This window comes from Peromyscus maniculatus, chromosome 1, assembly GCF_049852395.1.
Source record: "Peromyscus maniculatus bairdii isolate BWxNUB_F1_BW_parent chromosome 1, HU_Pman_BW_mat_3.1, whole genome shotgun sequence".
Taxonomy (NCBI): Eukaryota; Metazoa; Chordata; class Mammalia; order Rodentia; family Cricetidae; genus Peromyscus; species Peromyscus maniculatus.
The window spans coordinates 150,643,625-150,659,184 of record NC_134852.1 but is presented as its reverse complement, the minus strand read 5'-3'; the positions used below and the strand labels follow the sequence as shown (position 1 = coordinate 150,659,184).

General features: G+C 47.1%; 1 protein-coding gene across 1 annotated transcript; it reads left to right on the top strand.

Moving 5' to 3' along the window:
• Positions 1 to 5,299: 5,299 nt before the first annotated feature.
• On the top strand, positions 5,300 to 15,546 carry Echs1 (enoyl-CoA hydratase, short chain 1). Its single transcript, XM_006987599.4, has 8 exons — positions 5,300 to 5,455; positions 7,624 to 7,821; positions 8,237 to 8,364; positions 9,025 to 9,124; positions 10,021 to 10,125; positions 10,761 to 10,880; positions 13,366 to 13,433; positions 14,870 to 15,546. The coding sequence occupies exons 1-8, from the start codon at positions 5,368 to 5,370 to the stop codon at positions 14,933 to 14,935; spliced, it is 873 nt and encodes a 290-aa protein (XP_006987661.2). The 5' UTR covers positions 5,300 to 5,367; the 3' UTR covers positions 14,936 to 15,546.
• The last annotated feature ends 14 nt before the right edge of the window (positions 15,547 to 15,560 follow it).

The window sequence follows — 15,560 nt, the reverse complement described above, 5'->3', positions numbered from 1 at the left end:
ATACTGCTCTTCCAGAGAACTGGTGTTCAGTTCCCAGGCCAGCACCCACACCAGGTGGTTCCCAAGCACCTATAACTCTAGCTTCAGGGATCTGATTCTCCCTTCGAGCCTCTGTGGGCACCCATGCATACATGGTATGCATACACACATGAATTAAAAGCTAATAAAAATTTTAAATTAAAAAAATGTAACAAGCAGAGGATGGAGAGGCATGCTATGAAAACTATGGACATGGTAGGGCCACTGTGATCATGAACACACTGCAGCAATGATGACCTACACAAGATCAAGCCAATATCTATCAACATTCTAACAGGCAGCACTAATTGGGCACAGTGGGTTGCAAAAAGGAGGAGGAGCCTTAAAGGGGAAGGGGGATGCGTTGAAGGTGCTTTGGGAAGTGGGAAAGATAGTTAGGGATTGATGTCATCAAGATACATCATTTATACTATGAAACTGTTAAAAGATAAATAAGAGATCTTTAAAAATTCTTTTAACAGAGAAGAGCTTGGGACCCAGTACCCTTCCCTTCGAGCACAGACTGGATAGATTAACCTGTCTCGGTTGGTGTGTATATTTTTGGTTTCTCTTTCATCTTTTCTATAAAATTGTTTTTTTTTTTGTTTGGGAGGGTTTAAAGGGGGCTTATATAGTCCAGGCTGGCCTCAAACTTGCTATGTAGGCATGACTAATCTTGAACTCCTGACCCTCCTTCCTGAACTTCCCTAGTGGGGTTGCTGTGTACCCCACCATGCCTGACCTTTCCTATACAATTGTAACCCTGCTATAGGGAAGGCATAGTCTGCAAATACAACTATTTTCATTTTCCAATTCCTATTTTAATTTCTTTGGGATACAAGAAAATTAAGGTGGAAACTTGTTTTGTTTTGTTTTTCAAGACAGGTTTCTCTGTGTAGCTTTGGTGCCTGTCCTGGATCTTACTCTGTAAACCAAGCTGACCTTGAACTCATAGAGATCCACCTGGCTCTGCCTCCCAAGTGCTGGGATTAAAGGCGTGCACCACCACTGCCCAGCAAGGTAGAAACTTTGAATGAAGTGCCTGGTAATAACACTATGGTACAGGGCAGGGACAGTAGTGTTTCTTGTCTCCTGGATGTAGCACCACAGTCTGTATCAAAAGGCTGCCCTGCAGCTGAGGTAGTCACATGCCCATAAACAGACCACTGGAGACTAGGCAGATATAGTCACATGCCACGTTTGACACCACAGATGATTCCTCCTTTGTGACTGACTTAACCAACCAAGCTTGTTCATTTTTGTTTTAAAGAAAGACTTATCAATATAGAATTTGCATGAACTTCACCCACATCATGTGCATGAGCCAGTCAGTGGCTTTCAGCATACTGGCAGAGTTGTACAGCCACAACAAAGTCTAAAATGTTTTCATCACCCTGTTCTGGATGGTTCATATGAAGAGTTAGTTAGACAGGATGAGGCCTTTGTGAATGGCTGTCACTGATCATGATGCTTTCAAGGTTTTTCCACATTACATTGTATATCAGTACTTACTCCTTTTCATCATATATTGGAGTGGAATTCAAGCCTTTGGGCACCGCTAGGCAAGAATGTTACCACTGAGCTGTACCTTCAGTTCCCACAGTATATTCTAACATATTAAAAGGCATCCATTGGCCCAGTGTGGTACCACATGCCTTTAATGCCAGCATTTGTGAAACAAAGACTATTGTGAAATATTCCTTTGCACTGTGTAAAGAAATGTCACTGTGACTAGTTTAATAAAAAGCTGAACATCCAGTACCTAGGATTTCCAGGCACAGAGAACACTGGGAAGAGGAAAGGGGGAGTAGACAGACAGACAGAGAATAAGCAACATGGGCAGTACATAGTAAAGGTAATAAAGCCACAAGACAAAAAGTAGATTGATAGAAATGGTTAATTTAAGTTGTAAGAGCTAGTTAGTAACAAGCCTAAGCTATCGGCCAAGCTCTCATGATTAATAATAAGTCTCCATGTGGCGATTTGGGAGCTAGCAGGAGGGACAGAAAAAAAAATCCACCTACAAAAGATAGGCAGATTCCAGGCCAGCAAGGGTAATATAGAAGACCCTGTCTTAAAAAAAAAAATCTAAGGTGTCCACTATACAAACATAGGATCTTTGATGGGCATTTAGGCTATTTCCACTTTTTGGTCCTTGTGACTAATGCTGCTTATGTACCTACAAGCTGCTGTGAGGCTGTGTTTTCATGTCTCTTGGGTATGCACCTAAAAGTGGGTTTGCTGTTTTAACTTTTAAGACAGTGGCAGGCTTCCAAAGTGGCCATTCTTAGGGCTGGTGGTTGTGGCCATGTTGTGCAAGGCCAGAGTTCAATCTCCAACAACATGTACACACATACACCTCACAAAGGCAAAGTGACCACACCAACTTGTACTCCCACCACTGAAGTCAAATAGTAGGAAAGAGCAATTATTAGATATAGCGATTATTTATTGATTTACATAAAGCATTGCTTGTACTGCCTATTTGCCAAGCATGGCTTCAGTTGCTGTCTGGAACAGAACGACCTAGAGAAATCGCTGAAACAATGGGTCATTCCCCCTTAACAACCTGCTGACTGCCACATAGGTTTCTGTAAAACCTCGCTTGCTTGCCTGCTCCCCCACCCCACCCCCACCCCGGTCTTAGAGGATAAAATGAAAACAAACTAGCCCTGGCTGTAAGCCTTTCAGGGGCCGTCCTGGCTTCAGTCCACTGGCATCTCCTCTCTTCCACTTTCATTGCTGTCTGAGTACTTATTCCAGAAAGATCACACACACACACAACACCACCAACGTCGAAGGCTCCAGCTTTTCCACATGCTCTCCCACACTTACTGTTAACTTTTTATTACGGGCAACCTTATAGGTATGAAGTGGGTTTGATTTGTATTTCCCTAATGACTAACGGTGTTGAGTATCTTCTCATATCCCTCAGACATTACATCTTTATTGAAGAAATGCATGTTCATCCTTTGTTCTTTACAGTTCAATTGACTCTTACTATTGGGTCATAAGAGTGTGTTGGATATTCTAGACACAAGGCCTTTACCAGATGTAAGACTTGCAGAGACTTTTCTCTCATCTTGCTTGTGTCTTGTGTCCCCAGTCTTGATGGTTTCCTTTGAAACAGAAGTTTTTGGTGGAATCCAGTTTATCCTTGAGTGGCTCTTCTTGTTCGGCAGTGTGACTACATCACAGGGCACATCTGTGAGGGGTTTTCCTTGACTGGATGATTTGAGGTAGGAAGACCACCCTAAAACTGGGCCTCTGGGCCTGGAGAGATGGCTCAGTGATTAAGAGCACTGGCTGCTCTTCCAGAGGACCCAGGTTCAATTCCCAGCACCCACATGGCAGCTCACAACTGTCTGTGACTCCAATTCCAGGGGATCTAACACCCTCACACAAACAAACATGCAAGCCAAAAAAAAAAAAAAAGAAAGAAAGAAAGAAAAGAAATCTGGGCCACACCCTCTTGTGGCAGCCTATGTAAAGGACATAGAAGAAAAAAGCTTTTGCTTTTGGCCTGTCCACCCTCATTCTCACTGGCCAGTTCACATATCCTGCTATTGAGACATTCCCTCACTGCTATTAGAGCCTACTTCTTCTGGATTCTGACTGTTCTGACCAGCTGAGCCCTCCAGCCTTATGGACGTATTGGATTCTTGAACTTTTCTTTTTTTTTTTCTTTTCTTTTTTTTTTTTTTTTTTTTGGTTTTTCGAGACAGGGTTTCTCTGTGTAGCTTTGCGCCTTTCCTGGAACTCACTTGGTAGCCCAGGCTGGCCTCGAACTCACAGAGATCCGTCTGGCTCTGCCTCCCAAGTGCTGGGATTAAAGGCGTGCGCCACCACCGCCCGGCGGATTCTTGAACTTTTCATCAGGAGACAGTCTTTGTTGGACTAACTGGACCACAGCCTGCAAGCTCCAGAATGCACAGGGAACCCTGAGAGACATGGGGGCATCCCTTCCTCCAGGCAGGTACCCCAGAAACTGTTCCCCTTTCTCTCATGGGAACCTCCCCCAGGAACAGGCAGAAGCAGTGTGATCATCCTGCCTCCTGCTGAAGAAAGACTGTTTCATTTTGCCTCTTTACCCTGGGGTCATATGCAGCAGACCCCTTGTGATCAGGGGTTCCAAGCCCACAGAACCACCAAAGGTTTTATAGACAGGTGCCAAACACTGGATACTGGGGTCGAGCTGTGTCTAGAAGTCATCTCAGGCCCCACCCAGCCAGTGATCCTCACATGTGATACCGCATCTCTCCTCTCAGGCCAGGTATGCCCATGCATGTAAGGAGATAGGGGAAATACCTTCTATTGATTCTATTCCTCTAGAGAACCCTGACAAATATAATACTCTCACTCTTCTTCTGTCCCTAAACTCAGAGAACAGTAGCCCCTGATCTCAACAACAGCCCTGCGTTGCTAGACAATCCCTGTGTTTGAGCCATTTCATTTTGGAACTGCTGTCACGGAAGCTTGGCCTATGCCTATATAAAGCCCCTCATCAGCAAAGGTTTGTTGGTGATCTGTTTCTGTTTCTATTCTACCTTAGTCTTGAAATAAAGTTTGCTGACTTTCTCTTGGTTTGAATTGTTTTCTTTTCATTATCAATTTTGCTTTTGTCTGTAGATGCTATCCCAGTGTTTGCAGGCCCAGGGCAAGAATACAAATAAAGACCTAATTCATACTTGCTAAACATTTCAAAGTTATAATTCAAGATAATTTACGTGAACCAAACCTCGGCTTTCTTTGAAATCTATGTGAGTCTTCCCATCTTGAAAAAACACAGCTATTCCTAACCTGGTGTTATGAAGCTAGTTAGCTGCCACGTAATGCCTCTCGAGCAGAGTATGGTGGCGCATGCCTTCAATCCCCCAACTTGAGAGGCAGAAGCAGGCGAATCTCTGTGAGACCAGCAGACAGCCTGGCCCACATGGCCAAGCAGGGCTATGTAGTGAGACCCTGTCACAAAACTAAACAAAAATGCCTCTCACTTTACCGCTTTACGCTCTACGGCTACATCTACAATCACGCCTTCCAGCGGTCAAAACCAACAGCACAGGCAAGCGCAGGGGAAAAGACTCAGCTGCCTCTTCCAGCCTGTCCCTTGGTACTGTGCACCAGCCATGGGCACAACACCAACGCGGAGCAATTAGCAGCCTTCTCAAAGAACTGCAGCCCTGCATCGGCGACCATCCTCCCCACCCCGCCCCACCCTGCCTACGGCATCACCCGGCCCGGGTCACCCGTCTGTCCCCTTCGGCTTCCGTCTCCGGCTAGCCGGGGATCTGGGGCGGAGCGATTCTGCAGGCGGGGCGATTCTGCAGGCGGGACTAGTGTCTCTACGCTATGGCGGCCCTGCGTGCTCTGCTGTTCCGAGCTTGCAGCTCGCTGTTGTCCTCGGTCCGCTACCCAGAACTTCGGCGCTTCGCCTCGGGTGAGTGCGCACACCGGCGGGGTCCGTCACCTCACTTTGGGTGGACTCTCTCCTCGAAGCCTCCGGCTGGTTTCTTAAACCCCAGCCTCCACGCACCCTCGCTTGATCCTGGACCGTCTCTCCTAACTCCAGATCATTTGTCTGACCTCCACTTCCACAAGCATGCACTCCCAACGCTTGACTCTGAAGTACCTAGACCCTGGATTCCAGTGCTTATCCCCACTACTAAACCCAGATTCCTAGCTTGAAGCTCCTCCCACCCTTGCTCCTCCTTCGGAGCCCCCACCTCCACTGCTCGCCTGACCCCTTACCTAATTCCATACCCCACTCTATTCTTGACCCCCTTAATCTGATCTTAGTCTCTCACCTAACAAGTCCAACCCGAGCTTAGCACCTAGAAGCCCTGTCTGTTGGGAGGGCCCTGGCTGTAATGGCAACTTCTCAACCCTAGAACTTCAGTAAGTGCCAGGACCTCTAGCCAACTGGGAACTCCATGTGCATTTAGGTAGCTTTAAGAGACTGTGAAGGTAGGTTAAGCAAGGCAGGCTGAGTATTGGGGAAGGTTTGTCTACAGTGCCTCCTGTCCAGTCCCTCTTGGTCCACTGCCCTCGCCTGAGCCTGTCCTTCACACCGTCCAATCAGCGACGACCATACTGACACACCCACTTTCCTTCCCAGCCAGCCGGATAGTCCCTGCCTTCTCTCTCCTTGGCCTGACTCTCCTGCAGCCATCTGGTGTTCCAGTGTTACCAGGGATTCTTGGCCATGCCCTGAGGCTAGCTAGGGCTTCTGAACCTCAACCTGGATTGGCTGTCCAGTCCTGGCTCCACTGAATGGCAGGCATCCTACTGTTCAACAGTGCACCTTACACTTAAGTTACTTCACACAAGCACTGTATTAAGGAACAAAATACCCAGAATACAGACCCTCACTTTCAGGCCTATCTTCCTCCTCCTAAATCCATGGCCTGCACCCCCCAAGTCTTAATTGGCTGCTCCTCCAGGTCACCTAATGGTGCTTCACATGAGCCTCTGTCCCACCAGACTTATTGCTCTAGCAAGCCCTAGGCTCTGTCCTGCTTTCACCTGGTGTCATGGTCTAGAAAGTGCTGGCATATGGGGTGTGGATGTGTGTGTGTGTGGGGGGGGTGACTGTGCTAGGGTTTTCTTTTTTTGTTATTTTTGTTTGTTTTTTGAGACAGGATCTTACTATGTAGCTCTCCGGCTGGCCTGGAACTAGACCAGGCTAGCCTGGAACTCACAAAGATACACCTGCATCTGCCTCCTGAGTGCTAGGATTAAAGGTGTGTGCCATTGCCGTCATGCCTAGGTAGATCATAGCGAGAGCTCCAGGCTGGCACGGTAAGGATGGTGCAGAGTCCCCTGTCTGTGCCTGTATCAGTCAGGGTTCTGTAACAGAGCAGAACTGATCAACTGAATATATATTATATTTGCTAATGTATAATATACATATATATTAAAGGGGGTTATTAGAGTGGCTTACAGGCTTTAGTCTGAATTGTCCAACAATGGCTGTCCTCTGATGAAAAGGCCAAGGATTCAGTAGGTGTTCAGTCCAAGAGACTGGATATTTCAGCAATCTCAATCTGGTTTTGGAGCCCAGGGAAGTCCTAGAGAGCTGAGGGTCTTCAGTGTACATTGGAATCACAAAGAAATAGGCTCGAACACCAGAGAAGGAATGCCTAAGAATAGATTAGATTGGGGCTGGAGAGATGGCTCAGTGGTTAAGAGCACTGGCTCCAGAGGACCTGGGTTCAATTCCCAGCACCCACATGGTGGCTCACAACCACCTGTAATGAGAGCTCGTGCCCTCTTCTGGCCTGTAGGCATACATGCAGGCAGAACACTGTATACATAATAAATAAATACATCTTTGGGGGGAAAATGAATAGATTAGATGAGCTTGCCATTGAGAATGAGGGCAAAAAGTAAAAGCTTCCTTCCATGTACTTTTATGTAGGCTGCCACCAGAGGTGTGGCCCAGTCTTCTTATCTCAAATGATCCAGCTAAGGAAATCCTCCACGGGTAGCTTGCGCTGCTTGGGTTTTAGTTGATTCCAGATGTGGTCAAGTTGACAGCCACGATTGGCCACCACAGTGCCTTTAATATCTTTATGATGACAATCCGCTTTCGTCCTCTCGCCCCAGGTGCTAACTTTCAGTACATCATCACAGAAAAGAAAGGAAAGAATAGCAGCGTGGGCCTGATCCAGTTAAACCGCCCCAAAGCACTCAACGCACTTTGCAATGGCCTGATCGAGGAGCTCAACCAAGCACTGGAGACCTTTGAGAAAGATCCTGCTGTGGGGGCCATTGTGCTCACTGGTGGGGAGAAGGCATTTGCAGGTGTGCTGGGCAGCCATGGTGGTAGAGGGTAGGGGGGATGCTGTGGCCTGTGGGAAGCAGCAGAATGGACCAGTTTCTCTGTGGTGGGAGGGGTGGCTTAGGATATACTAACATGTAAAGTAAGCTGTGTAGAAGAGCAGTTCTGTGTGCTGAACATTCAGGGATGTTCAGGTCCTCACTGGTCAGGTGAAATAACCAGCATAAGCCCAGCCTCCTCTGAGTGTACCTGGCATCTACTGCCTGCCAAAATCCCCAACATTACCGTGCTATAACAGACAGCTTGGTGAGTTGTTGGTCCATGTGTCAGCTGTTCCCACTATTGTGGGAAGTGCCCCCAGGCCCTGTGCATGGGGGTACAGGACTGAGAAGTTCTCTGATGTCTGGTCATTGGATCCTTACTTCTGTCTGCCTCAAGCTGGAGCGGACATCAAGGAAATGCAGAACCAGACATTCCAGGACTGTTACAGCAGCAAGTTCCTGAGCCACTGGGACCAGATCACCCGGGTCAAGAAGCCAGTCATTGCAGCTGTCAATGGTTATGCTGTAAGTATCAGCCCCAGAGGTCTCCTGTGCAAGGTGGAAGGAACTATGCTTGTGTAAATAAAGTATAGCAAAGATCCGGGTCTTTAAAAGGCCCATGGTGTCTTTTGGTAATTGCTTTGTTTGAAGGAGGCTCATTGACTAATTCCCAGGTGTGTTAATGAGCTTTTCTGTTTCTGTTCAATTGCTACAGTGGCTATACTACACGTGTGAAGGCTGTGAGTACTTTGTCTGTGTGCACACTAGGGTTCCTGCTTCACTAGGCCATTGAGAAATGCAGGACTAGTGGAAAAAAAACCTATAATTATTACACATGCTGATTATTTAGTGAAACCCGCCCCCAGGGTGGTCAGCTACCCACATTCACGTCCTTGTCCTGTCTAGCTGATTTTGAGTCACTGTGTTAGGCCGAGTTATTCACCACAAAGCCAAAAGTCTTTACTGCCTGGCCCTTTGCATAAAAGTCTACAAGCCCCTGGTAAGCAGCATCTCTCTTATATTTATTCTACCACTTTAATCTAGTTTTGTCCTGCTAGGTTAACATTTGCTGTTATCTGACTCTGTTTCATGGTTTTAGAAAAGTTCCTTAAGCAAATAGAGTGATTTTTCTGCCTGGGATCCTCTGGTAAAATCCACCGTCTTATGAACAATTTTTTTTTTCAGCTTGGTGGGGGCTGTGAACTTGCCATGATGTGTGATATCATCTATGCCGGTGAGAAAGCCCAGTTTGGACAGCCAGAAATCCTGCTGGGGACCATCCCAGGTGAGAATGTGTCAGCTGTAACAAGGCAAGCCTGAGTCTCAGCACCATGGCTTGCATCCAAACACAGGCCCCAGATGGACAGCTCTTGTCTGTTCAGTTTTCTCTCTGCCAACTAGAACCCGAAAGACAGAGCAGATGAAGCTCAGCACAGTCTGTGAGCTTCAGGCCATGTCCAGCTCTTATGAATATACAGATCCTGAATCTGACAATGCCACACGTAGTGGACACTGGCTTTTAGCCACAGCGGTTCTCTCCTGCTCATGTTTCATATACCCTTAAGAGTTTTGTACACCCAGAGCTTGGGAGAAAGATGAGTAGCCATGGGCTTGCACCAAAAACTCTGTCCCATATGACTCTGGCTCTGTACACTCCTATGTCGCTGGCCTTCCTGAGTTCAGCACATCAGACTGTGGAATTCTCACTCCCCACTGCCTGGGAAAGCTCTGAGATGTTGAGAAAGCAATCCCATTGCTTGGGGGTGGGGGGGCAGAGAGGGCCACCTGCTAGACCTGGCAGGAGAAGGTGAACCCTCAAAGAGAAAAGACTTGAGCCCTCAGGAAAGAGACCGCACTCAGAGAGGAGGCCTCCACTGCTCTCTGGGTTTAACCAGGCTTGTTCTGAGATCCTGGACAGTGGGTTCAATATTGTTATTCAGGTCTGTAGAGAAGATGACTGATGCTGGGACTTGGTCCAGCACATGCTTTCAGGGAGACCTAGAACCTTCTAGGATGGTGGGGAAAGAGCCAATCTAATTTTTATTTCTTCCTTTTTAATGCTGAGAAGGAACCCAGGGCCTTGTGCATGCTAAACCTGTCACTGGGCTGCATCCCAGACCTGAGTTTCTTCTCAATGCCACTTGACAAAGAGCCACTAAGACCACAAATCTCTCCCTGTAGGTGCAGGGGGCACTCAGAGACTGACTCGTGCAGTTGGCAAGTCACTAGCAATGGAGATGGTCCTCACTGGTGACCGCATTTCAGCCCAGGATGCCAAGCAAGCAGGTGGTGTCTAATGTTGTGAGCTGGGGGAGACTTGGGCTGTATTTGGTGTCCCCATGGGTAACTGACCTTAGAGCCAGCCCTAAGGTTCTGGCATTTGGGTTTTATATATTGAAATATGTTATGCACAAGAGAGTGGTAACATATGTTTAGGTTAGAAATAATAACATCTCTTCCTGATGGGCGATGGTGGCACACGCCTTTAATCCCAGCACTTGGGAGGCAAAGGCTGGTGGATCTCTGTGAGTTCAAGGCCAGCCTAGTCTACAGAGTGAGTTCCAGGACAGGCTCCAAAGCTAAAGAGAAACCCTGTCTTAAAAAAAAGAACAAAAAGGAAACAAAACAAAACATCTCTTCCCACTGCCCTTTGAAGGCCCTTAAAGGCCAGCCCTTTCCGTGCCCTTGGCAGTGACCATAAACCTCAGGTTCTCTGTGCCATTTGATCCTGTAGAGAGCATGGCCTGTGTAACTTAGAGTTTAGGGACTGTAACCTAGCAGTGGAGAGCACAGAGTCACCCACTATTGGGGATAGCCATCCCTTGTTTAGGCCCCAGAGGACTTGCCTCTCGGTGTCATTGGGTTCTAGAGGAAGTGGACGATGCTATTCCTGCATGCTATTCATACTTTTCTTATTTTAGGTCTTGTAAGCAAGATTTTTCCTGTTGAGACACTGGTTGAAGAGGCCATCCAATGTGCAGAAAAAATTGCCAGCAATTCCAAAATTATAGTAGCCATGGCGAAAGAATCTGTGAATGCAGGTAGGGGTCTGCTGGGAAAAGAAAATGGGAAGAGTCCACAGGACTGCATAGATGAAGTTGTAAGGTCAGATTACCCCACCTTGTCCCAGGCAGCAATGGGAAAGTTCTCGGAATTGTAGTTTGCCATAGTGTTCCAGGTTTTGGTCACTCAAATGTCTGTCAAGATACTCTGAGTATCTCTTAATACCAAGACCCAAGACTGGGCCAGTCCTAGGACATAATGGCGATGCAGTGTCAGGCAAGACCAAGAATGGAGCCACAGCCCCTGAAGTCACTGGTCTGTGGTTCAAGGGAAAGTGTCTCCGAGGACCTGGAGCCCATGCTCTGGTTATGCAAATGGGCCGTAGCCTGGTGTCTGCAGTGGCACAGCTCGTGAGAAGCATCTTCATCAGCTCTCAGCTCATTCCTCAGAGCTGCCTCATCCTTTTCTTTCTTCTTCTCTTTAAACGTACTCATTTATTTCTTCATTTCACATTTTAATTTATTGAGGGGTTATACCATAGTGCACATGTGGAGGTCAGGAAATAATTTGAGGAGTCAGTTGTCTCCTTCACCATATCGGTTCCAGAGATTGAATTCCAGTTGTTATTAGGCTTGGCAACGAGGGCCTTTATCCACTGAGCCATCTGGCTGAGCCCTTTGTTTGGATTGTGAGGCGAGGTCTTACTCTATCACTGAAGCTGTCCTCAAACTCTGGATCCACCTCCCTCAGTTGCTAGGATTGGATGCATGTATCACAACACCAAGCATGGAGTCTTATAGCTAGAGTTTTCCTGCCTTGCCCACAGTCAGGACAAATCTTTGTCACCCGCCAGTCCCACAGCCACTCAGACCCAACTAAGTGAACACAGAGACTTATATTGCATATAAACTGTATGGCCGTGGCAGGCTTCTTGCTAACTGTTCTTATAGCTTAAATTAATCCATTTCCATAAATCTATACCTTGCCACGTGGCTCGTGGCTTACCGGCATCTTCACATGCTGCTTGTCCTGGCGGCGGCTGGCAGTGACTCCTTCTGCCTTCCTGTTCTTTCTTTTCTCCTCTCTGTTAGTCCTACCTATACTTCCTGCCTAGCCACTGGCCAATCAGTATTTTATTTATTGACCAATCAGAGCAATTTGACACACAGACCATCCCATAGCAGAGTCTTTTTTAAAAAAATTCATTTAGTTATTTATTAACATGTGTGTGGATTTATATACATGTGTGTATGTATGTGGGTGGGTGTGCCTTTCACTAGAGAGCCTTTGGAGGGCTTGGTGTTGTTCAGAGAGTCACCAGTCTGACTCAAGTTTTGGTTTTAGTAAATTAGAGGCTTTTTATTAAAGAGACTGGCCAGGACCAAACCTGAGAGAATCCTCTAGGTAAGACCTGATTTTGTAACAGACATCCAGCAGGTAGGTGCCTCAGCTGTCCAAGCAAGCATTTCATACAAAAGCAGAAATTAGCAGTTAGCCTGTTTAATCTTGTGACCAATAGGTATAAGACCTACAAGGTAATAACAGAGCAGGAGTTAAAAGGATTTGTGGGATACCCAGCTTGTTAAATAGGTACAAAGACCTGAATGGAGTTTTTGTGGTTGTTTCAAAGATTTTACTTATTTTTATTTTATGTGAATGAGTATTCAGCTGCATATATGTGTGTACATCACACATGTGCATGGTGCAGCGGAGGACATGGGACCCCTTGGAACTGGAGCTACAGACAGCTGTGCACTTCCCTGTGGGTTCTAGGAAGGGAACCTGGGTTCTCTGCAAGAGCGCAAGTGCTCTTAGCCACTGAATCATCTCTCAAGCCCCAGGAATGGAGTCTTAATGTAATAGTTTATCTCAGCATTTGGAATGGCACTGTGTTTCTGCTCAGTGTCACATGTAGAGCCAGCTTAGGGGCAAAAGATGTGACCTAGAAAGGTTGCTGCTACCTCCAGAAGGGTCACCAGCCCTTCAGGGTTGCTGCTGGCCATGACCAGATGTGCTGGTGTTTAAAGAGCCAGCTGTGTGTGGAGCACATAGGGAGCACCTGAGGCTTCTAGGAAGATCGCAGCGGCAGTCACAGCTCGGTCTTCCACATCAGTGTTCCACTGAACAGAGTTCTGCACTGGAAAAGAAGGTCCAGAGCAGATGCTGTCCCTGCCGCCTAGCTGTTCTCCTCCATTCTTCATGCTTTACTGGGCTTCTGTGTTCTGTTTTATCAGCCACCTCAGGTCCTCATGGCTGGATAGGCTCTGCTATTTGTCCTTTGTCCATTTCTGGTGCTTTTTCCCTTCTGAGGGCCCTGGACTACCACCAAGGTGTTTGGGAGGCCCAAGAGAGCAGTTTTTTCCATGGCTACCTCAGCATGGGCCGTGCATGTGAGAAGTGGGGAGAGCCGAATCAGCATGGGGGCCACACAGCCTGTAGCCCTCTCTGTGGATCACAGTCAGCTCGGCATGGGTGCCCCCACATTCAGCACTTCAGTTTGTAACTCCGGGGCTTCTTTTTCAGCCTTTGAAATGACCTTAACAGAAGGAAATAAGCTGGAGAAGAAGCTCTTCTATTCTACCTTTGCCACTGTGAGTAACAAGTATCCTGCTTAGGATTCGAGTTCCTTTCTGTTGCAGAAGCTGTAGAGAATTTCTTACTGCAAAAGGGCCCCGTGAATTACACCACTAAACAGCAGCTTCTGTATTTAAAGTGGAATTTGTAGCTGGGCACAGTAATCCCAAAACTTAGGAGCCAGGGGACAAGGAGAATTGCTTGAGACCAGGAGTTTGAGACCAGCCTGTGAACACACAGAGCAACCATCTCCAAATATTATTTATCCTGTATGTATACCTGTTTTGCCTGCATGTATGTAAATATACTGCATGCATGTCTGGTGCCTGCGGAGACCAGAAAAGGGCCCTGGATACCTTGGAACTGAAATTACAGACTGTGGTGAGCCACCGTAGAAGTGTTGGGAACCAAACCCAGATCCTATTCAAGAGTAACAAGTGCTTTGAACTGCTGGGCCATCTCTAACTACTATCCCACAACCCTATTTATTTTATTTTATTTATTTATTTGTTTTTGAGACAGGGTCTCATTATGTAGCCCTGGCTAGCCTGGAACTCAGTATGTAAACCATACTGGCCTTGAACACAGAACTCTACCTGCCCCAGCCTCCTGAATGCTGAGATTAAAGGAGTATGCCACCATGTTTGGCTACAGTTCACCTCTTATCAAAAGCTCATATCTAGAGTCTTCTGATCATCAGATGAATTATCCTTTGTACCACTGGTCCAGTGCTAAGTGTTTTATTTAAAAAAAAAAAAAAAAGTTAAGGAGCTGAAAAACTGGCTCAGCATTTAAGAGCATGTACTACTCTTCCAGAGGACCTGAGTTCACTTGCCAGCACCCACATCAGATGGCTCACAGTCACCTGCAGCTCCAGTTCCAGAATGATATCATACCTTTGCTCTCTGTGCTGCACCTGCAATTATCTGCACACACTCATCACACACACACACACACACACACACACACACACACACACACATACACACACACACACACACAAAAAAAAAAAATTTTTTTTTAAAAGCTTTTAAATGGTTTGGGCCCCTAGGGAAGAATTGAAGGTGTGTGCACATAGTGTGTCCACAGGCTAGGGAAGAGGCAGGTGTAAAGCAGAGTTCTGTTGCTGCCCCACAGCTCTGACAGTTTCCCAGCTCAGACCCCGCCAGATCCAGAGGTGCTGTGAACACGAGTTAATGGTGCTCGTGTCATGGCTCCCGATGGACTGTGTCCTGAGTGGTATACATCCCCCGTCTCCAAGCATAGCACTGTTTGTGGGGAATCCCATCTTTCATGGGCTGCTGGTGGGCACACTGCAAAATCACCGTCCTGTTGATGAGCCTGGAAAGCAGACAAGGAGGAGGACGGAAGACCACCTCGAGATGCAGGCTGTTAGCTGAGGGGCTCACCAGGAAGACGCAAACTTCACCTCCCTTCTTCCTTTTCCTGCCAGAATGACCGGAGAGAAGGAATGGACGCATTTGTGGAGAAAAGGAAGGCCAACTTCAAAGACCACTGAGAGCTGGCAGCTGAGCCTTGTGCGGCCCTGGAGAAGAACGCTCAGCCTGTCAGTTGAGAGGCAAATAAATTCTCCTGAAGGGTAGCGTAAGCCACAGTTCCTACCGCAGGCTTTGGGGCTGTGGCCACAGCTCAGGTACTCGTGGTGTGGCCTGCAACCTTCACCAGTGTTGGAAGTCAGTCTTTCACAGTCTTCTAAATCAGAAATCTGGGAAGCTTTCAAGGTGTCTTGATTTTTTTTTTTTTTTTAACTTCACTTCAGGGACAGGTGCGTGCTTGGACCACCCATACCCTTGTCCACTGTCCACAGTGTTCACAGTGCACAGCTCAGGATGTGGCTTCAAGTAGGAAGCGACCCTGTTTGCTGATTCCAAGTGCAGAATAATTCAATTCAAAGTGACTGCTTCAGTTTAGCTTCAACTCACCTGTAGTAGTCTCTAAAGAATGAATGTGTTTTCTAATTATTATTGCTGTTATTTTCTTATAGATAGGGTCTCACTGTGTAACCCTGGCTGCCTGGAACTTACTATATAGACCAGGCTGTCCTCGAACTCGCAGAGATCCACCTGCCTCTGCTTCCTGGTGCTGGGATTAAAGGTGTGGCCCACCACGGCCCGGCTGTTTGT

Bases quoted from the DNA above. Each gene is read 5' to 3' on its own strand.
- Echs1 (XM_006987599.4), top strand. From the start codon at position 5,368: ATGGCGGCCCTGCGTGCTCTGCTGTTCCGAGCTTGCAGCTCGCTGTTG. The intron at 7,822-8,236 runs GTGTGCTGGGCA...GTCTGCCTCAAG, and splicing joins TGGGGAGAAGGCATTTGCAG to CTGGAGCGGACATCAAGGAA. The intron at 10,881-13,365 runs GTAGGGGTCTGC...CTTCTTTTTCAG, and splicing joins GAAAGAATCTGTGAATGCAG to CCTTTGAAATGACCTTAACA.